Here is a 23,209-nt window from a genome sequence, read left to right on the forward strand (position 1 = left end):
CACTTCTAATTTTTTTTTTTTTTTTTTTTGGTGGGGAGGAGCTCTTTAAGAAAAGGAATGAAGAATTCAAGTGCAAAATGCCCATGCCTACTACAACACCACCCAAGAAAAGGAGAACGTGATGAAGAGCAAAGTCGCAGTAAAGAGAGGCAGTGGTCTTAACTTGTGGTTAAAATACCTTACTTTTGAAGGTTTTGCCAAAGCATGAGACACGTGACCACACAGCTAGGGCCCTTCATAGAGTCTTGGAGGGCTTTGGCTAGAGCTTGTGCAAATGTGAAACCCTGCAGCTCAGCTTCATTAGCTTCATGGTAAATCACCTGATGCAACTAGCTGATGGTCACTGAAGTAGGTAGTAGCAGGGCTGGGATTTTTGCTCCTCCCAACAAGCAGTGGCGAGTATGATCTACAGGTGTTGGCTGGTGGGAAAGACAGAGGAGGGGAGAGGAAAGGTAGGGAACATGGAAACCAATGCTCCCTAATGGAAGGAGACTTTTAGAAGCCCATCAGCTATTTCAAAAAGCCTGAGAATGCCAGAAATGGGAACAGAGAAGACCAGAAGGGAATATGTGTGGAGCAAATATGTGTGCCCTACTTTGTGAATACTGCACCATGGGTATGAGATGGCAGAGGAGGAAGATGCACAGAGGGTGTAGGGCTCCATCCCAGGCTAGGCCTGCCATCAGCCAAGACACCTGTTCCCAATCATGATGTTTCCTTCTCCAGAAAAGTTTTTTTTTTTTTTTTCATGTGGTATTGTGCAACGCTGACTAGAAAGTGAGTGAAACCTGGCCAAGTCTCGGGCGGGGGCTTGCAGTGGTCAGACTCATCAGGAGACAGTGGAAGGAATCTAGGACTTTACAAAGCCAAAGTTTCTTACCAGAGAAGAAGAAGAAGACCATCGCAAGGAGAGTACCACTCAGTTCCATAGTGCTAAAGCGAAAAAAGAAAAAAGAAAATGTGATTAGAAAATGAAATCAAAAACCAAAACATGACAAGTGGAGTTTGGGATTCACTCAGGTCCATAGGTGTGGCAGCAACCATGCTATGTGTTCACCAAAGTCATTTTTTTTCCTTCCTAGCTCCAAAGATACGCCCTATTTCTCAGCCTCCTCTTCAGTTAGAAAGGCCATGTGATTGGGTTCCCACCAATGGAATTGCGGGCAGAAAAGATGGATGTTACTTTCAGACCTGCCATTAAAACTGCTCTCTCTTCCCCTCCTCCCCTGCCTTTTGAATGCAGAGGATTCAGAGGAGGAGTCCAAGGGCCTAAGGGATGGCAAAGCCTCACTTTAAAAGGAAGCTGGTTTGCGGAACAAAAAACAAGACAGCTCTCTCCAGCCCCAATGATTTATACTGGACTGTGACATGAACAAAAAAATAAACTTTTATTGTGTTAAGCTAATGATTTTTTAATTTTTTGCATTGTTTATCACAGTAGCATTGCTTATCTTGGCCGATACAATGGGTATGATGGGGCAAATGCAAAATGGTTAGGTTTAGAAATCAACATTCCTTTGCTTTCTCTGTGGTTCTCACATTTAAATGTGCATAAAAATCTTCTGGGAGAGTATCTTAAAGTAGTTTCCTGGGCCTCATCCACAGAGATTCTGATTTAGTAGGTTGGGTGAAACTCATGTCTAACAAACTCACAGGTGATGACAACGCTGCTGGTCTAAGGACCCCACTTTGAGAACCACGGCACTACAGTATCACTTTATAACAGAGCTGAGGAAAATGATAGGCATTGCTTTTTAACCTCTGTCTTCTCTTTCTTCCTCTCCCTGCCTCCCTCTTTCTGCACTCACCCAGTTATCCCAACTTAGACCAAAAAGGCTTACAGGCATAGAATAAGGAAAGATGACCAATATTAGAAACAGGAGAAATGCAAACCAAATGCAGGAATACAAAATAGAGCCAAGTACAAGGTAAATGCTAAATGCTTACCATAGAAATCTGCCCACCATGCATGGTGCAGGTAATGAGTATGGCTTGTAGTTTCTAACAGCCAAAGTGAAAGGAAAACCTAATTGGTGAATTAATTTATAGATCTGTCTATAAGATAAAAACAAACCAACGCTAAAGAGAAAATGCACAACTATTCCTGACCCAATAGCAGAAATTTCTTCCTTGGGGATGGATTGTCTAGAAGTCATCCCTGGGCCCTTTATGCTAGATCCCATCCCTGTCTATGCTAGACACCCTTCCTCTGTTCCCACATCATTCAGCGCAGGGCTTTGGTCTAAAAAGTGTCTGATGTTTCATCCCTTCTAGACTATAACCTCTCTCTTTTTTTTAATTACAAAAATTGACTACATTATACCTGCATATGGTCCCCTAGCTGTCTAGTTTTCCCTCATAGACATAATTGGAGTGACAACTGTTAGCTGTTAACAGTTTCTTGCCTTTATTTGCAGTTATTTTAGGCAAAACAAAATGAAAAGATAAACCCGTATTCTTTTTTTCATTTTATTTTTAATCACCTGGTAGCACAGTATATACATGTTTGCATAATTACCACTACCTTGGAGATTGTTCTGTATCAGCATATACTGGGTATCCTAATTCTAACAGTTGCATGTTATTCTGTTGTATTCTATAGGATAGTAATAATTTATTTTACTTGCTCCTATCAGTGGACATGGAGGTTGTTTCCAGTCTTTTGCTGCAATGAAAAACCTCGATCATATGTCAAATCATATATGTGGGAGTAGGCTATCTTCCTAGAAGTACAATGGCTTGACCAAAGGGTCAAAGGGTAATTGCAATTTTAATCTTGACAAATATTGAAAAATCGTTCTCCTCCAAGATCATATGTTTGTGTTTCCCACCAACAAAACATGAGTGTGCTTATTTTCATGCCACTTTTGCCAACATAGTATGTTTTCTAATTTGTGATCTTTGCCAATAGAAGGTTAAAATGACATCTCATTGTTTAATTTTTAAAAACCATTTTTCATTGTAGTATAATATACATAAAATTTACCATCTTACTAGTTTGTTAAGTGTACAGTGATATTAAATACATTCACATTGTTGTGCAAGCATCACCACTATCCTCCATCTCCAAGAAAACTGAAACTCTGTACACAATAACTCCCCATTCTCCTCTATCCCCAACCCCGTCTCCATGAATTTGACTACTCTTGGTATCTCATATAAAGTGGAATCATACAGTATTTTTTTGTGTGTGTGTGATTGGCTTATTTTACTTAGCATAATGTAGTCAAGGCTCATCCACGTTGTAGCATGTGTCAGAATTTCCTTCCTTTTAAAGGCTGAATAATATTCAACATTATCTCTAGATCTATGTATGTATGTATCTATCTATCTATCCACCACACTGTTTATCCATTCATCTGTGGCTAGACATTTGAGTTGCTTCTCACTTTTGGCTATTGTGAATAATGCTTTAATGGACATGGATGTACAAATACTCTTCGAGACCCTGCTCTCATTTCTTTTGGGAATATTCTCAGAAGTGGAATTACTGGATCACATGGTAATTCTACTTTTAATTTCTTTGAGGAACTTCATACTGTTTTCCATAGCAGTTGTACCCCATTTTACAACCCCATTAGCAGTGCACAAGAGATGCAAGTTCACCATATCCTTGCTAACACTTTTTTTTTTGTATCATCCCAATGGGTGTGAGGTAGTTCTCACTGTAATTTTAAAATGAATTTCTTTTATTAGGAGCATCAGCATCTTTTCAAATGAAACTCTATACACAATAACTCCCCATCCTGGAATCAGATTGTATTTCCTATTCCATGACTGTCTATATATTTCTTTTGCCGACTTTTAATTTGGGTCTTTTGCCATTTTCTTATTTTCCTTACTAATTTGTAGGAGCTCTCTATTTTTTTTTTAAATGAGTGCAAATTAGTAACTAATTAGAAAATTAGTGCATTGTGGTGATGAGTTGCGAATACATCCAGTCGCTAAAGCACAATCTAGATGCTCAGCAGCTGAGCCTCACACCCTCCTGACGGCTCTCTCCCTCCCTTCCAGGGGTTGCAGTGGGTTTCAGAGCTTGGGCATTGTCTGTTGGGCCAAAGCTGACACCACTCAATGACAGAGCCCGGAAAGAGAGTTCTCCATTTGATTTCTGGCCACTTCCTCATATTAAATCACCACCACCATCCTATTTATCATAGAATCTCAGGACTGAGAACATTTTGAGCCTGAACTCCCACCTAATAGAGGACGCTCCCATTTTTTGCAAACCAAAAACCAGCATGTTTGACCTAATCAAAGGTATTTATTTCCGGGCATGTGTTGAACAAGGGGACAAAATCAAATTGTATTTTGCTAGAAATTGAGCAAATCACCTTGAATTCCAATAATGACATGAAATTATTAGCCCTAGGAAATCTTGGATAAATGGCCTATAAATGTCCTTCAGGGGGGAAGAGCAGCGGGTATACGAGGAAGTCAACACTGTTTTTTTGACTTCTCTATTTGCAAACGCTCTCCACTAAGTGATAAACTGCTTCCTCTGAACTTCTTCTCGTTGATACTGGAGACCTTCTATGAAACTACCCAGAATAAGCCTAACACACTTTGCCAAAGCCTTTCAAGGATCTGGGGACAGTGCTCACGTCCCTCTTCAAAATCCTGGCCCAGCAGTGACAGTCCTAGTAATCGTCACTAACATTAATTTGGAGAATGCACAGTCTTGGATAACACTTTGGACACTTAGTTTGTCGGAGACCCTATTAAAATATGGTGCTAAAGTACATGTGATCGACATGATCTTCTTTTATAAAAAGTATAAATGCCCGAGCGAAGAATTTCTCTCAATTCTAGCCATTGTGTGTGTGTGTGTGTGTGTGTGTGTGTGTGTTTGTGTGAGTGAGTGGGGGGTTGGGTTAGCAAGCCAGTTTCTTCAATGTTGTTGGCTCTCAAGGAGAACAGAAATGTCACTGCTCCCTCAGGAATGGACTCTCAACCACAAGCACCAGTCACAGCTCTCTCCAGAGGGCCTGAGAAGAAGAAACTCTGGCTTTTGGAGGGAGAGAGCAAAAAGGGGAATGGGAGAGGAAAGAACCTAAGAATTTGCGGGGGAGATTCTTTGAGAGATTTCTGTCAGCTGTGAGCAGCATAAGGTCTATAAGTGGGTGAACTGGTCACAACCTGAAATGAGCAGCCTCCGTATAGCTGGAGGTTCACTTCAGAAACCAAAGAAGAGTACCCACTGTACACCACTTTCTCTTACGTTACATGTCTGGCTCATCATAGAATGTGAGAGTCAGCTGAATGACTAATTATACTATTAGTCCTCACAATAAGGTGGGATTCTTTGCCCCCATATTACAGATGAAGAAATAGAGTCTTGGAGAAATTAAGGAACTTGCTCTAGCTACCCTGCTAGTAAATGACAGAATTGAGATTTAAACCCACTGTGTTCTTTTTAAAGACTGACGTAGTGCCAGCCAGTTTGCTGTGGCAGCAAGTGGAAAGGATTCTGATTCCACCCACTCTAAGAGTAACAGGGGAGCAGTACAGTCCCAGGGCCAACTGTGAAGGTGGCTCCTGGAATCAGAGTGTGATATTCAGGGAAACAGGCTGGGATGGGGGTGGGAGGGGTCCAAAAGTATCCCTTTGTATCAGGGTAGTTTCTGTGCTGACCTTCCATTCATTCCACAAATACTGCTTGAGCACCCATTATATGCCAGGCAGAGAATGCTCGTCTCCCCTCCAGCCCTGGACAGATAATCAGTTTCCTGGTGTGGGCTTAGCTCCAGACACACGTGACTGTGTCCCAGCTAAGCCTCACCCAAGAGAGCTCTGAGGAAATAGTATTTGGGCAGAAAAAGCAGGGAATAAAGAAGGGATCTTTTGTGTCTCAGGTCTGAAGGACACGTGGGACCTAGTTCAGGCAAAAGGCAGTATGAAGGGATGTAGAGTGGTGGGAACCAGCAACGGGGTGAGACAGGGAAGTGCAGACATGACGACGCAGGAAGTGAGAGGATTCCAAGGCAGAAGTTGGGAGCAACAAAGAAAAATGTTCCCCATTTCGCAACTTTGTCTAAAATATAAGTGGTGATCAGGGTACCAGGAAAAAGTGCTGATAAGTGTACTGGTGTCTTCGGAAGTGTCCCTGAGACCATCTCTCATGCAAACATTAACTGAATTTACTCAGTGTCAGGCTTGTTGTAGGGGTTGTGGGCAAATGTAAAGATGTGTAGGCCTTGGTCCCTTACCCAGTACTAAAAAGAAAGATAAGGTCCACAAATAACTACAATTCAAGCTGCAGGACCAGTGTCGAAGATAGCCATGCTTATCTCCCTCAGCATATACAACAGTCCTTGCTCCAAACAAAGCAGGAGACACCACAAGGAATAGAGCCACCAGGGCCCGGTCTCAGGGCCTGGCTGTTTGTCTTCGCCAGTTCACACTGTGACTGGAGAAGGCAGGCTCGCTGGACTGGCACTGTTAGCCTGGTGAGAGGAGAGTGACACGGAGGAGGGGTCAAAGCTGCCCAGGGTCTTGGTTGGCCTCTGGTGTGAACGCTGCATGGATTACTCCTCGGACCACCAGAATCTGAAGCTATCCCTTTAGAGCAGCTGTGATTACCTTTAAGGTACTGGGAGGATTCGGGTAGGCTTATTTCCTTTTTTATAAAGTTTCTGAAATGCAAAATAAGAAGGCTGCTGGGAATGTACCTGAATGTTCACAAGGCTTCTGCCAGGGTGTCACAGGGTATGCTTGAGAGCAGTAGGGGGAAATGTGGGATCAATATTAGTACAGTTACTTGGCTGACAAGCTGTGTCATAATATTGTTCATTCATTCAACAAATATTTGTTGAGCCAGGCATTGTGCTAAATGCTGGGAATATGATTATGAGTAAAACCAGAAACAGCTCCTCTTTATAGAGTGGATTACAATTTGGTAGAGGAACTAGATAATGATGAACTAATCACACAAATAAATGTAAAATTATAATGGTGACAAGTGCTACAAAGGAGAGGGTCATCGTACTTTGAGAGCCTACAATATGACTAGTCTAAACTGAGATTTGAAGAATGATGTGGTAGATTAAAGGTGGACACATATTTTTTGCTACTCCTCCCATGAAAAGGTGGAATTTAATCTCTTCTGGAATCTGGCCTGGCCTCACAGACTTGTGTGATCAAAAGAATGCATAGAAGGGAGGTTTGGGACTTCTAAGGCTAGATCATAAGAAACCTCGCAGCTTCTGTCTTTCATGAAATACTCTTTCTGGGCCTTTGAGCCACTGTGTAAGATATTCCACTGAGATCACCATGCTGGAGCGGCCATGTGTAGGGCTTTGGGTCAATAGCTCCAGCTGAGCCCATCTTTCCAGCCATCTCTACAAGCCACCAGGCATACGTGAATAAAATCTTGGATTCTCTAGATCAGAGGTCAGCAAACTGCAGCCTGCAGACCAAATCTAGCCACCATCTATACTTATATATAAAGTTGTTGGAACATGGCTAGACCCATTTATTTAGTTATTGTCTATGGCTGCTTTTGTACTACAATGGTAGAGTTAAGTGGCTGTGACACAGACCAACCATATGGCTGCAAAACTGAAAATATTTTCTATCTGGCCTTTTGTAGAAAAAAGTAACCTTGCTCTAGGTCAGCACTGTCCAATAGAAATATAACACAAGCTACATATGTAATTTGACGTTTTCTAGTAGCCACTTTAAAAAATTAAAAAGAAATAGGTGAAACTAACTTTAATAGTATATTTTATTCAATCCAATATATCTAAAACATTGTAACCTCAACATGGAATCAATATAAACATTAATGGATATTTTACATTCTTTTTCTCTGCATTAAATATTCAAAATCTTGTGGGTATTTTACACTTCCAGCACATCTCAATTAACACAAGCTATACTTCCAGTGATCAGTAGCCACATGTGGCTAGTGGCTACTGAATTGGAGAGTGCAGCTCTAGACTATTCCATTCATTAGCTTCATTCCACCAAGTGACCGTAATGATGCCAAGGGAAACAGAAAAATCACTTAGAAACCTGTCCAAATTTCTGACCCATGACATTGTGTGTGAGAGAGTAAAATATTCATTGTGTTAAGCTGCTAAATTTGGGAGCAGTTTGTAATTCACCAATAGGCAAACAGAACAGATTGAATAGGTTCAAAGTAGGTGTAGGGTTGGGGGTGGCTTGGAAGGATTCTAGGCAAAGGAAATAGCATGTGCAAAGGCACTGAGGCAGAAAGCTGATGTGCTAAAATGACTAGAGAGGTGGGAGACAAGGCTGGAAAGGTCAGCAAGAGGCAAAACATACTTACCTTATAGGTCAGTTAAGGATTTTGGTCTTTATTCTGAGAGCAATGTGAAAACTGAAGAAATTAAAGCAGAGAAGAGGAGTGACACAATCAGGTTTGCATTTTTAAAAAATGACTCTGGCTACTGTGCAGCAAATGGATAGTAGGGAAGCCAAAATAGATGCCAGAAGATCAATTAGTTGGCTACTGCAGTCATTTAATTGAAAGAAGATGGCCATTTGGTCTAAGATGGTAGTGGCAGAAATAGAAAGAAATGAGTGTGAGTGATGCATTGATGAAAACATGAATGCTTCGTGTTGTCTGGTGGACACATGAGATGATTGGCTATAGATATGTTGTCACCCATCCTGAGCTCTGCTTTACTTGAGCTCCCCTGCCAGCCACGTCTAACTCGGACTGGATCATATATCTGACTTGGTTTCCAGTCCCTTCTTCGAGCAAACTCCCCTGGGCTTCCATTTGTGGAGAATTTTCTTACCTAACAACGCCTTCCTTTCATGAGCTGTCTTTTCACTCACCCATTTGGGAGCACAGTGTTTCCACATAGATATGAAAGGAACAGCATCAAAGATGCATAGGGTGGTGCAAAAGTAATTGTTGTTTTTGCATCTATCACCTTTTAAACCACAACTACTTTTTTTTGCCTTTTTTTTTTTTATTAGTTTCAGGTGCACAAGACAAAGCAAAACTTAGACGTTTATCATTTATATCCCTCACACTGTGTGAACCCCCTCCCCCCATCCACTATCCCTCTGTACGTTCCCCAAATTAATTTTCAAACCCCCATGACCATCTTAAACCACAACTACTTTTGCACCAACGTATACAAACAAGAAATGTGTCTGCAGATTCTTAAGGAGCAGAGGATGTTTTTATCCAACCCCTGGTATTGGAGGTAACTAGAGTATTGAAATTAAGAGTTGATTCTCCTCACTCGCGCAGAAGAAGGAGCATAGCATGGCAATAGCATTTAGCTTTTCCTATTATCCACAGCAAGTCTGTATACAGACAGATGCCCATTCCTCCTCATCATATCTAGAATCAGACCTTTCTGAGTTAAGGAGCATGCCTTTTTCAAATTACCAATGATTTTGGAAAACATTTCTTCCATTTTGCCAAAAAGTACCTATGGGTAAGCATCATGCAGAGTTTTACAGGTACTCTGAGTCTGTGCACATCCAGTCAAGGGTTCTGCCTGCTGTGAATAAAACCCACAGAACTCACTAGGCAGCCAGGCCAATCCTGGCCCCCTAAGGGAACCCCTTCCTGTTTTCTCAGAACTAGAATCATGGTCAAAGAGAGAAAGCCAATGTTTCAAGGGCACAATTTGAGGGGCGTCCCCCTCTCCCCATTTCAAGTACCAGCCCTACCCTGGGCTTGGAATTCCCAAATTACTCATTCCTTGGGTTAAGGTATTTTTGAAAGCCCCTGTAAAAATGCAAATGCTAGCTGGAAGGGAGAAATGGTTCTTGATTTTAGCCATTAAATGTTAAGTTCAAGTTAATTTATCTAAATAGGAAATGGAATTCAGAAAGGAAAGGAGGGAAAAGAAGAGGGAATGGGACCTTTCCCATCTTGACAGGGAGATAGGAAGCACTGAAGACATACTTTTCTTCCTCGACACATATTCCAAAGGGCATCTGTCTATTTCCCAAACCTCAGTCTGAGTATACGCTGATGTATAGTTCAGAAATAAGTTTCTATATTAGATTGGAGATGAGGATGAGGATAAGAGTCCAATAAAGGTTGTGTACCCAGCCTATGGCCCTATCCATCCTTCCTGCCTCCCAAACACTCTTATCTGCCAGATCACGAAAGGTGAATTGTCAGCACTTGCCTGGACTCTGGATACCCATCCAGCAACCTCCCCACCACCCTCCTTGCTTGTTTCAGATATGTTTTGCTCTAGTTCTGCCCCTTCATAGCTTCAACCTCCTGGCCCAGAGACCCCTAAACTCAACTCCCACCTCTGTATGATATTTGAAACATGGTATTTGAACCTTGATTTTTCTCCTAAAGAATCTGGTTTGGCTCACCTTTCCCCCTACATCACCCTACTCTGCCTTGCCTCATTTCCATAAAATCCAACCCTCACCTCCACCAGAAAGGGACATCGGCCATCCAGGGATACCAGAGGAACCAAAAAATCAAGCTCAAAGACATCGTTATTAAACAGTGAGCACAATCACAAAGAACCATTTCCTTCCCTTCAAAGTATTGTCGCTATACAGACATTTTTAGTGTGACTATTTTCTCACTGGACTAGAGGCCTCAAGTGTATAGGGATCATGACTTTTATGCTCCCTGTTAAAAACCCAGTACCTGGGACATAGTAAGCACCCAACAAATATATTTAGAGCACACGCATGGACAGAGATTTATAACAGCTTCCATTACATACAGGACAGCTAATGCACATAGCATGAATGGTATCTGCAGCAGCAAACAGAAGACATAATAATAGAACTATGAACTTGTGCGCATAATTAAATAGACTCATTTTTAGTCCAGAGCCTTAGTCCCCAGATTGAGGTTGCATATCAGCAAAATAGGTCCCCTCCTTACTTATAACAATTTGAGAGGAGTGGGAAGTTCCCTTGGCCAAAAATTATTTTCACCTGTATCTCCAGAAGCTTAAATAACTATTAGTGGAGGCACTATTTTAAGCCTATTTGCAAATGCAAATATGTTCATGGTATACAGAACACAGTAAACTACCGCTTGGGCTCTTTTTTGACCTAAGCCTATTTCTTTCCAAATGAACCATTGGGATCTCTGGTGCCAAGAAGGGCCAATATTGGGGAAGAGGAAATGGGGAAAGGTTTCTGGACCGGAGAAGGGAAAAGCCAAAGAAGAAAGCAGAGGCCACTGCAGAGTCTGTGTGTTTTGCCCCCATCCTCTGGACCTCCCACTGGCACAAGAGGCTCAGGCAGGGCCAGTATCCTTGGATAGCTTCTCCTGGAGCAGAGCTACTTGGAGTCCCCAGCACTCTAAGGTCAAGAGAGGCTGTTGGTTGTTTGGTAAGTGGTGCCTTCTATTCCTGCCTGTCCTGTCCCTTAGCTCACGAAAAAAGCAGAGGAAGGGTTCTGGCTGGAAGAGACATGTTTTTGTAATGTCCTACCTCAAACGTAGGCAATCTGAGAAAGGAGCCTGATGGTCAAAGGTTTTAAGAATGTACCCCACACTCCTTCCTACCCACTCCCTTGCCGGCCGTCAGTGCCACCTCTGAACGTCTTCCCCCGATGCAGCTTTATCCCACACCACGCTCCCCAGGCATACAAGCTTCATAAGAACATACCTGTCACAAATGCCCATCCACCGCAGCTCCTAGAGACCAGAGATACAAGCCTCGTGGCATTCCCGAGAACACAGAAGGAAGGGATTAAGAATAAGTGAAGAGGACCCGCATTTCTCCTAACACTCCTTGCAGAGAGGAAAATAATGTTAGGGCTGAAGCCAGAACTCAGAAAGTTGCAGAAAGGGGAACTACTAGAAAAAAACAATACCACAGAGGGCTGGGCCCTGGTTCTAGATAAGATTGGCAGGTGGGCAATTCCACTGGTCACAATGACTGTGAATGCACTCTCAGAGAGTGATTGAATGTAAAGCCCTGAGGAAACCCCCCAAAGAGAGCCCCAGCCACAAACATTATACCTTCTGTAAGAGATGCACAGATCCAGGAGTGCAGCCTTTAGGGACCAGAGGGAAGACCCATAGCTCAGTTCAACAAATGTTTTACTGGGCAGCCTCGTGCCAGACACTCTGTCTGGCTCAGTAGGGCTGCAAGACAGTCCTCAACCAGACAGAACAGGGAGACCGGGTCATTCACTTGCCACCTTCCCCCCAAATCTTTCATTGAGTACCTCTCCACGGATCCTTCTAGAAGCCAATTAACATACACAGCTCCTATTTTCATATTATTCCAATCCAATTAACATACAGCTCCTATTTTCATATTATTCCAATCCAATCCTCAATGTCCTCATCTAGAATGTTTCTATTACCTTTGTCCACGGTTCCTGGAAGTGGGTGGTACTCTTGAGTCTGGGGACAAGTCAAAGCAGAAGTGAGAAAGGTGTGTGAATGCCGAGTGGACTTTTTCTAAGCCTAGTGCTTCAGCAGGGACAGGCTTTAATATATAATCCTGTCTCCAAATGCATGGCTTCTTTTTCTGACCTGATCAAGCCCTGCAAAGCCCTCTGATCAGTGTGGGGGACAGTTATGTGCCTCTGAGTCTGTAGCACTTGAGTTCAGGAGATAGGTAGTGCCAAGCATGCCTACCCTGCTCTTTTTCAGGCTAGATGCCCTGCAGGGCTGGAGAAATTAAAAATGACAAAGTGAAAGCTGTTGTTGTTTGCACTGAGCAGGTTCACTGAAACAAGGGCAAGTGGTGCCTAGGAAGTAGTCCAGCTTTGGAACTGGCGGTCCAACGTCAAATCTTGAGTTGATCACTGGACCCTGGGCAAGTTACTGAGCATCTCTCAGTCTCAGTCTTCTCATCTATGAAATGTAATAGCTTTCTGGCTGCATTGTTGTAAAAAAAACAAATGAGATTTTGCATGTAAATCACCTGGTACCGAGCACGCTATGCGGCTCATCTTCATAATTATTTTCCTACCTTCTTTTTGGACTTTCCAATTCTCAATTTGACCTTTCCACAAAGATCTCCCTTCTATCACTGGAAAAGTAATGATCATTCTTCCTAAAACAGGGCTGTAAACCCCATCACCTTCCACCCAGGGCCCCTCAAACCCGTAGGGCTTCTAGGTGGGGCCTGCACCCTGACTCACAGGGTCATCACTTCCCCTCAAACTTCATCCTTTATTCAAATAGGCCGCACCTGAGGTTTTCCTCTGGACTTCACAATCATATCGGTGTTTTTTTTTGAAAGGGTCTATTTGGTTTCCTTATTGTAACATGTGAAATTACCCACCCATCAGAGTACAGGAGAATTAATTCACATTCAACTTAGTTTTCAAGTTTCCTTGTACTCAGCAGTCAAAATATACGAGAAAGATAGGTTAAATTGGAAAATCCTGCTATCAAAATATTTGGAATAGTATTTCTGAAACTTCAGTCACTCTAGCTGTTAGTACCACTTCATATCCATGTAAAATGTGTACTATTCTTTATACAATGTTTTTCTCTTACCTTTATTTAAGTAAACTTGTTTTAAAAGGAATCTTTATGTTAGTAATATTTTTTTAAAAAACAGTATAATTTTCCACAAATAAAGGATGAGTAAAATTAACACATAACACTGGGCTTTGGAATCACACAGACCTGCCTTCAAACTCCACTAGTTAATGCCTGTGTGTTCTTAAGGAAGTCACTTAACTTCTCTGAGCCTTAGTTTCCACATAGAAATAACATTAAATATCTCATACGCTTCGTGGGAGGATTAAATAGGATGACATATACGTAGTGCCTAGCACAGATTCTGGCATATAGTAGGTTCTTTAAAAAAAAAAAATGTTGTTTTATTGTTTTCTCTTTTCCATATCCCTTCTCCCTTTCAGTTTCTTCTTAAAGAAGCCTCCCCCAATGCCGTGAGCCAGGCAGCAGAAATCAAGGATGACATGGTGTCACGGAATTCTCTTCCTCTGTGACTTAGAGTTGCAAAGTTGTTTAAGGGACCTGAGAAGTCATTGTGGTCTCTCACTCAAACAAGGACCCCTTTGATGTCATCTCGATGGATATCCAACCTTTGTTTTCTCACTTCTGTTGGAAAACCCACTATCTGATAAGAGAGTTATAAGAGAAAGGTCTTCTTTGTAATAATCCCAAATCTCCCACCCCTCACTCCCCAGCCCCATGAATACCATCTAGTTGTCCCTGTCCTGTTTTCTGGAACTACCAGAATATGTATTATTTTACCCCTTTATATAAAACCCTCCAAATAGTTGAATGCAGATGCTATAAATGTCCTTCGTAGTCTCTTCGCTCAGCTAAATATAATCACTGTTCTCAAATGTTCCTCATATGATATGGTCTCTAGACCTCATCAACTTGGTGGCTTGCCCACTGCCACGCACCTCCCTGAGCCTGTCAGCATAATTTTTCGCAGAGAGGGCTCGCAGAATAGAACTGGCAATGACAAGCTCACTTGCATGAATGAGTCAGAAATCAAATTAACCTGTAAACAGTTGCACTGGGAGCTGACCATAACTGGTTTTGTTTCTTTTTTTCACACGTCAAGTCAGATCACTAAACCCTAACCCCATACTGTTTCTGTGTCAGTGTTTGGGGCCAATCAAAATTACTCTGAATCTCATATATATCATCCATTGTATTAGTCATCCCTCCAAGCCTTGTGCCACTTGAAAATCTGATAAGGAGGCATTTACTGGATCATCAGAGCCAAGAACAGAGAGAGTGGTCAAACTGTGATCAACAGTAGCAAATGCTGAGAGGAGGCAGAATAGAATCAAGGTCGGTTCCTTGTGTTTAGCAAGGAGGAAGTTGCTGGGAACCAGAAAGCTACTGTCTGTGTGGGGCGGCTTCCTCCAGTGCCTCACGCCCGGATGTTCTCAGGTCTGAGGAAGCCAAGGCTCTAAGGAAAAGCAGCAGGAGGGGAGTGGCTATAGATGGTAGCTGGGTGGGGGAAACAGATATCTTCCAGATGTCCTTGCTCAACGTTGCCCAGGAGAGATTCCCCTGGGACCACCCAGGAGTAGTTAGGATCGACTCTGGGAGGCAAAACTAGAAAACTGTAGGCATTTGGAAACATCTAAACACTTAGCTGAATTTTTCCACTCCAGCCATGTATTTGTTGCTATCTATAAATGGCTTCCTGTGGCCAGTGGTCGGTCGAGAGGCAGTCTAAAAGTATTCCAGGTGCTGGTGGTGGTCTCCGTACAGGATAAAATAGTTTCCACAAATAATTGTAGCAGCATTATTTATTGAAAGGTTAATTAGTGGTTTTTTTTTGAGCTTTCTTGACACAAGGATTTTTGTAGGGGAGAAAGCAGAAGAAAGCTAAAGTCAAAGGTACTTCTGTGAAAGCCTGTGGAAGAGACAATACAAGTGCCTTAAAAAATCAGAGAAAAGAGTACTTTTGAGAGGCAAGATAAGAGAAGGGCAGAGGTGTGTGGGTCCTGTGAGCAGTGGAACCCACACACCCCTTCTCAGTGCTCCCCAGGGGATAACAACTTCAGGGGTGAAAGCTCATGCCTAGAGAGGAGGTGTCCTGGGCTCAGGGGACCCAGCCTCAGTAGATCATCTCACTCCCCACTATGGCGTGGGGCAGAGAGCTGCCAGACTTCACAGACTCGATGGGCTAGATAGTGAGGGTGCCAATGGCTACCAGGACAGACTTGGGACTTGAGGCCCTTCCACCACTTTCTAGGCACCAGGTGGAAAAGCTTCCTAATTTCTGACTGGGCTGCAGGAGGGGAAAGGCTCTCCTATACGATGAAGATAGAGTCTCCCGTCCAAATGGCCGAACGGAGGCTCAGAGGTGGATTAGGCTAAAGGTAACAAAAAAGTGATAATCTCTTACATACTTGGATTCATGGGCAGAAATTCATACCTTATGCTTAGTATAATCCAGGCCAGGGGGCCTTGGGTTGGACTGTAAACACAGTTCCCAAATTATTCTTAATTTGGAAGCGCTACAACTCAGGTTTGGTTCCTGTTTTCATTCCCAGCCCTGCTGCACAACCTCTAATAATGCAGGATAGTCAATCACAGCTTCCAGGACCCGACTCATCCCCTTTAATGAAACTCTGCGGGGTCCACAGACAGGGTTCCTTAACACAACCCGAGAGAGGGCATAAAATATTTGCTATGGAATTTTTCTTGTACTGCTACTGTAAAATTGTATTTTTAGAACCCTTTCTCCTTAAAACCTAAATATACTAACTGCTAAGAGAATGAAAAGACAATCCACAGACTGGAAGAAAATATTTGCAATAACACATCTCTGATAAAGGAGCAGCATCCAAAATGTACAAAGAATTCTTAAAACTCAAAGATAAAAAAACAAACAACTAATTTAAAAATGGGCAAAAGATCTGATCATACACCTCACAACAGATGACACATTAGTATATGATAAGATGCTCAGTATCATATGTCATTAGGGAATCGCTGATTAAAACAACAATGAGCTACTACTATACAAACATTAGAATGGCAAAAATACAAAAAACTGACCATACCAAATGCTGACGAAGATGTGGAACAAGAAGAACTCTCATTCACTGCTGGTGCTTATAGCAGTAAAAAAAATGATATGATATAGGCACTTTGGAACACATTCTGGCAGTTTCTCACCAAACTTAACATAAGCCAACCATACGATCCAGCAATCATGCTCCTAGGTATTTATGCAAATGAGTTGAAAACCTATGTCTACACAGATGCCTGCATGTAAATATTTATAGCAACTTAATTCATAATTGCCAAAAACTGGAAGCAATTAACATACGCTTCAATAGGTGAGTGTATAAACAAACTATGGTGCATTCATACAATGGAACATAATGCAACGATAAAAAGAAATGAACTATAAAGCCACGAAAAGACATGGAGGAACTTTAAAAGCACTGTGTTTAATGAGAGAAGCCAGCCTGAAAAGTTTACACGCTGTGCGATCCCAACTAGATGACATTCTGAAAAAGGCAAAACCATGGAGACCATAAAAAGATTAGTGGTTGCCAGGGGACGTGAGGGGAGATGAACAGGTGGAACACAGGGAATCTTTAGGGCAAACTATTCTCTATGATACTGTAATGGTGCATATGTTGTTATAAATTTGTCAAAATCCACAAAACTGTAGAACAGAAAGGGAAACGTCACGTAAAATATAAATGTTACTTAATAATGTACCAATATTGGTTCATTAATTGTAACAAGCATACCACATTAACGCAAGATGATAATAACAGGGGTAACTGCATGTAGAAGGGGATATATGGGAATTCTCTGTACTATTTGCTTAATTTTTCTGTAAATCTAAAACTGTTCTAAAAATAAAATCCATTAATTAAAAGAAAAACTACACACACTAACCACATGCACTGATTCCTGGTAAAGTAACTAAATTAATGATGTGACATTTTAGAGGGGTTCTAGACTAGTAGGTAAGAAAATTAGCATCAATCTCACAGTCCAAAGTTTCACTTCTCCATGTTACACGCTTTTAATCAAATGCCATACATATAATATGAAAAAATCTCCACTTTTGTATTTCTGCCCTCTATTTTGACACTTTCTGCAGCTTTCTGGTACAGAACCATAGATTTTTATGTCAATTCCTTAGGTGAATTAAAGAAAAAGCCCCATTGTTTTCTAAGAGCCAGATCAATAAAAAATAGCTTTCAGTTCCATGTTTCTGGAGGAACATTCTTAGAAATGTAGTAAGTTTCTTTTTTCTTTGAGGGGGAGATACAGTCTTGACGTACACTTAAAAGCAAATTTTGTACAGTTAAGCATTACAGTCAGTTGAGTCTTTTTCTTTGAGCCCAAATTTTTCAGCCTCAGTATTTATATCCTACAAGTGAGTCACCGAGATAGGAAGAGACCCTCACTCTTCCAACCTGTAGCACAGGCTCCCCTCTTGTCCTAGGCTGGCTTGTTCAATCTCCCTAACTGCCCTGGGGTACCTTCTTTTACTCACTTTCTCATGATGCAAATTCACGCTTATCATTCATGCATGCTAAAGAAGAGGCAATATGTAGTTTTTCTTAACTTGTATTCAATCAACTCCTGAACAGGGAAACTAGGACCCAGTGACACGCCTTTGCCTCGATGTCCTCTAAGGAAAAGTCTGAAAGGCAAGGGACACCAATGGTTATTTGTAAGTTTCTATCAAGTGAATGCAAAAGATTCTTGTCTGATCTTTCTCTCAAAATCATTTGCTTGGACTGAAGATTGAAGATTACAGTAACACGTATTAGAAGGAGGTTAAGGAAAAAATTGTCTAGAGGGTAAGCTTCACGATGTATGTCTTTCAGAAAAAGGAATACTGATGTAGAGGGGATGGTTGTAGCCTTTAGATGAGCTGGGGTATGAGCAAGTGGGCAAGATGAGGAAGGTGGGGGTAGGTAGAGCTCAGGCTAGGGACCCCCCTCGCAAGTGAGGAGCCAGGCTTCCCATACCCAGGGCCTGAGAGGGGTCGTGGTCTGGTGGAGACATGGCAGACTGGGGTGAGGGTGTGCTGCAGCACCCCCAGAATCAGGAGTTTCTGGGAAGTGTGATAACCAGAGTATGGTGGGCAGAGACACTTCATTGTTTCTTCCTGTAGAACAAGGTCTATTACTGGAGGACAGGCTCCAGGAGACAACAGGGAACTGGACCACAGGTCAAGAAACAAGGCTAAGCCAGGAAAGGACTACAGCTTGCAGAACTGAAAGACTCACAATTCACACCATGGACACTGGAGACCAGGATTATAGCAGCAAGACCACATTCAGAGCAGCCCTCCCACCTTGCCTGCCTGCCTGCCTGGGAACAAACATCTCATGAACGGGGCTGCAGGGGTGGTGCCAGCACATCCATGGGAACTGGTAGTACCTACAGACTCTAGTCACACACACACACACACACACACACACACACACACACACATTTTTATGCTTGACCTTTGTTCCAATCCATCTTTGTATCTCAGTATTATTTCCCATTTTCCCAATAATACTTTAACATCCACAGATGTCATTACACCGTTTGGAATTTCTACTTTTTAATTTGCTTTCATTCATTCAACAAATACGTGACCAGCCCCGATTGTGGGCCTGGGCTGGTCCTGGGAGCCAAGATGAGCAAAAACAGAGGGCCCTCACCCTCCCAGAGCCTGCAGGTGAGTGTAAGAGACCTACACCAATCGAGTAATGTCAAGGTACTTGCCACCAAGTGATTTTCAACATAAACATCAGCTAAGCATGACGTCCTAATGATTAAATACCATCTTAAGAGCATGAGGTAGATTCTAACTAGGTCATGTAGGCCATAATTAAGAAAAAATTCCCACTCCCGCAACAGTATGTCAGCGCCACCAGAGGGAACGCGTGGGCTGCCATAACCTGCCGCCCGCAAACCGCCCCTCCCCGTCCCCGCCCCGCAGGTACCGGAGCCTCAGTGACTGAGACGCCAGCCCATGCAGCACCGGCGGGATGGAAGCAGGGGCCAAAGCGCAGAGCTGACCGCAGGCACAGGACGGTGGACAGCTGAGAACGCCACGAAGCCAGCAGGCGACCACAGACCCAACAGCTTTACCACCCGAGGCCCAAAGCCTCATTCTAGGTGTACAGAGTGGGGAAGTGCAGTTGAAGAAGATGAAATGAGGGCCAGCACTAACAAAGAAACAGCAAAATATAAAAAGGAAACTCCTCATAAATGACTTTGGAAGAGAGAGAAAATCATCATCGGGAAGTTCTGATTTGAGGGCGTCTACTTCGGCAGTGCCTATCGTCTTGGAGACAGAGGAGTGTCCTGATGAAAAGACAGAAGAAAATCAACTATGGAAAGAACACCATCGCCTGTGATCCTTGCATTAAAGAAGTCCCAAGACACCTTCGACAACCTATCATTCATCCCAAGGCCCCCAACAAATTCAAGGAGTATAGTGGACCATTGTGGGACCAGCAGCTCAAACTCTGCGAGGTGGCTCTGCATTTCTGGCATCCTCCACTTGCAGAAGGATATGATTTTCAAGACATACATCCTGTAGACCTCAGAGAAATGGAGACCGAATCCACGGAAAGCAGCCCTGAGTCGCAGACCAGCTCTCAGGGTAACTTTGATATGTTATCCTGACACACTCACCAAAGTCAGAAATGTGAATTGCCAAGTGGAGGACAAGTTTGACTTGGAAGCTTATTTAACTGAACCCTTGAAAGACTTCTGGGCCATGAGCTAACTGGTGCCATGTGGAGGCCACTTAGAGCACATGACCTCTACCTGGCTAGGTGGAGAGCCAGCCATGCATGCCTTATACATTTGTGCTGTGTGGTTTCTGTTAATAGTTTATTATCTCATGGTGAATTGTTCTTGCCTTATTTTCTTAAGAAACAATTTTATGTACAGTGAGTGTATTTTGCATGTTTCAAATCGTAAACAGAACTAAATCCAATGAAAATTGAACTTGAAACAATCTTGCAACAAACGTAATTGCTTAACCTCCACCGTCCTCCAAGTTAACCCAACAAGCACACGTTAACTTGTTTCCACAGGTGTTTGCAATTTGTTCCACAAGATGCCGCTTGTTTGGTGGCTAGTTTGGGTTTAACCTTGTGTTGACAGGGCCAAACTAGCATCAGCTTTCTTTACTGGTATCTGACTAAATATTCTTAAAAGGCGATATCTTGAATATCTTTATGGAAACTTAATTTTTGGCCTTTTGTCAATATGCCAAGGTGGCTTTTCCCCTCACACAGAGCACTGAATAATCAAAGATATTAAACTGAGCGGTTAAATTAATAGATTTTATATAAGTTATACAGTCTTAATTTGATACTTGTAAATAGTACTAGGTGGGCTTTCTACCAATAATACTATTCCAAGAGTTAAGGCAGCAGAGGGATTAGAAAGAATATTTTTTTTATAATCAATTTACCATGTAAAATTGCTAGAAATGATAATGTACACAGATTTTCTGTTCAAATAGTCAATTGTAAACTTCTTGTTAAGACTGTTATGTTTCTATTGCTTTTGCATGGAATGACATTGCAAAAATAAAAAGTAAAGAACCTTAAAACAAAACAAAAATTCCTCAGGCCCTCCATCTCAGGAATAGGGATATCGGTTCTCCTTCACTTCATACTTTAAATCAGGGGTGTCCAAACTGCGGCCCGCGGGTCAATTGCGGCCCGCAATCCATTTTTAATTGGCCTGCAGCAAATTCCAAAAATATATTTAGTTTACTTAAATAAACCAGGTAAGGCAATACGTACTTCACCTAGAGTGAGTGGCCCGGCTGTTTGTGTATTTTACCGTATATGGCCCTTGGTGAAAAACGTTGAAAAAAGTTTGGACACCCCTGCTTTAAATGGTCATGGTGTCTGCATGACCATCAGTCATGGATGGCACAATAGAGAAAACTCACTCAAGGGAAGGGTAAACTAAGTGATCCTTAATTTTTATTTAATAATTCTATACTCTAGCTATTCCACAAGGCTTACAATACAATCTTACAATCTCAGGATTTCCTGATAGTTTACACAAGAGCTATCCTATTAGTTAACAAATAACAAACCGTGTAAAACATTTCCAAGATAAGTGAAATACATACTGCAGCAAGTTTAAAAATTGATACCAAATTCAGGATTCAACAAAGTATCTGATTTGCAATTTTTTCCTGTTAACTGGGAACATTAAACTCAAATTCAGAAGACAGTGATCTCTGAATTTAAGTGACTCATTTGCTTAAGGGTATGCACTTACGCATTCTGAGAAACTGTCATTCTTTCACAAAGCCTCTGACATTTGCCGTTTCCTTTATAACCTCAGAAGAAATAAAACGAGGTAATATTCTAATTGTAGAAGTTGCTTGAAGAGTTAAGTCCATATTTTTTCCTATGTGTGTAAAGGATGGACTATAATACATAACAAAACTAACACATTTTAAGAAATGGCAGCGTATTTCAAATTTAGGAAGGCCTGAAGATCTGTGAAAGCACCTTTTTATGCAAACTATTTATTTAAGAGGGTAAATAAAATATGCACTACAACATAAAATAAAATAGGTTGGGGCATACAGAACACAGCCAATATGACTAAGCTTGTTGAAAAAAAAACCACTGGATTTTTTGAAGCTTCCATTTCACAACAGGGTGGAGGGTGGGGTCATTGCACACCCAAAGGCTCACTTCCCTGTGGCATCTTAGCAACCAAAAGCAATGCACATAAGACTTCTGAGAAGCCTTAAAATATGCATTTATCAACCTTGATTTGCAATTTTCAAGTTGGTGGTGCAGAACCACAGAGGTGTAATTTTTATAGCGCTCTTTGCACATTTTTATCTGTAAGATTCCAAAGGTCCAACCCCAGAGGAGTTTTGAAAGAAATTTTCCAGTAAAACAAGATGTGCTTTTCCTACTCTTCCATGATGTACGGAATGGATAGCCTCTGTTGAAAAGGGCCTTAAAAAGCTTTCCTCAAATCTGGTTTAAGATCGAAAATAATCACACGTAAGCCTTGCACTTGGCTACACTTTTAATGTGAGGAGTTGGAATGTTTAAGGACAGCACTAGTAAACCCATTCAATTTTTGTGTTTCATGGATTGGAGACAAAATATTGCATTTGTCATCATCTCACTTGAGTTGCATTTTCACTATGCATGCCTTATTTGCATACAAACAAAAGAGATTATTTTTAAAAGAGGTTTTCTTTGTTTTTGTTTTGGTCCTTTGGGGGTGACTGTGGCGAGAAGGGACCAAGCCATTTTCATAACTTGGATTTCACACACTGTGTTGATGTCACCCTTCACTTTCTCTTCCTCGCCACCCACTTCCAATTCATCAGCGGCCAGTTTTGGGGTCTTCGTCACCTCTTGTCTAGACTATTTGCAATAGGCTCCCGTCTGGTTTCCTGTCATTATCCTTTACCCTGCTACTGTCTTTCATCAAAAACAATCTGATTACAAAACATTCTTGCTTTAAAGACTTGCTCTCTGTTCCTCATGGGCTGTGGTCACTCTTCTTAGCAAGACACACAAGGCCCTTCACAGCCTGAATCCAATTTTTTATCTTCTGCTTTTATTAATTAAGTCATGTAACTTACCCTCTAGCATACTTGAACTGTTCACTATTTCCTGATCCTCCCAGAACTTTTAGACTTTATGCCTTCTCTGAGTTAGCGCAAACTGTTCCTTCTGCCTGGAATCTCATTTCTGCCTTCTCTGTCTGTAAAACCCTACTCTTCCTTTCAGATCCAGGTCACTCCACAGTTCACAGTTGAAACCTTCCCTGCCATCA

At 41.9% G+C, this 23,209-nt stretch overlaps 1 protein-coding gene and 1 pseudogene across 18 annotated transcripts in view; one reads left to right on the plus strand and one right to left on the minus strand.

Annotated features, from left to right (window-relative positions):
• Positions 1-23,209, minus strand: part of CD86 (CD86 molecule) — an 80,459-nt gene that overhangs the window by 45,156 nt on the left and 12,094 nt on the right. For 11 of the 18 annotated variants that reach the window (XR_012495970.1, XR_012495960.1, XM_019714047.2 and 8 more), the window contains exons 1-2: positions 11,589-11,740; positions 881-933 (exon numbers count right to left, since the gene is read on the minus strand). Coding sequence is in view for 16 of the 18 variants with exons in the window: in XM_019714047.2 (XP_019569606.1) it covers positions 881-933; positions 11,589-11,605 (70 nt within the window). In the remaining 2 variants the exon portion in view is untranslated. Of the gene's footprint in view, positions 1-880; positions 934-11,588; positions 11,741-23,209 lie in introns of those variants that run through there. The other 7 variants (XM_074331090.1, XM_074331136.1, XM_074331108.1 and 4 more) reach the window with 2 other exon arrangements.
• On the plus strand, positions 11,026-21,516 carry LOC141571195 (histone RNA hairpin-binding protein pseudogene; annotated as a pseudogene).

Source organism: Rhinolophus sinicus, linkage group LG01, assembly GCF_036562045.2.
Source record: "Rhinolophus sinicus isolate RSC01 linkage group LG01, ASM3656204v1, whole genome shotgun sequence".
NCBI classification, from domain to species: Eukaryota; Metazoa; Chordata; class Mammalia; order Chiroptera; family Rhinolophidae; genus Rhinolophus; species Rhinolophus sinicus.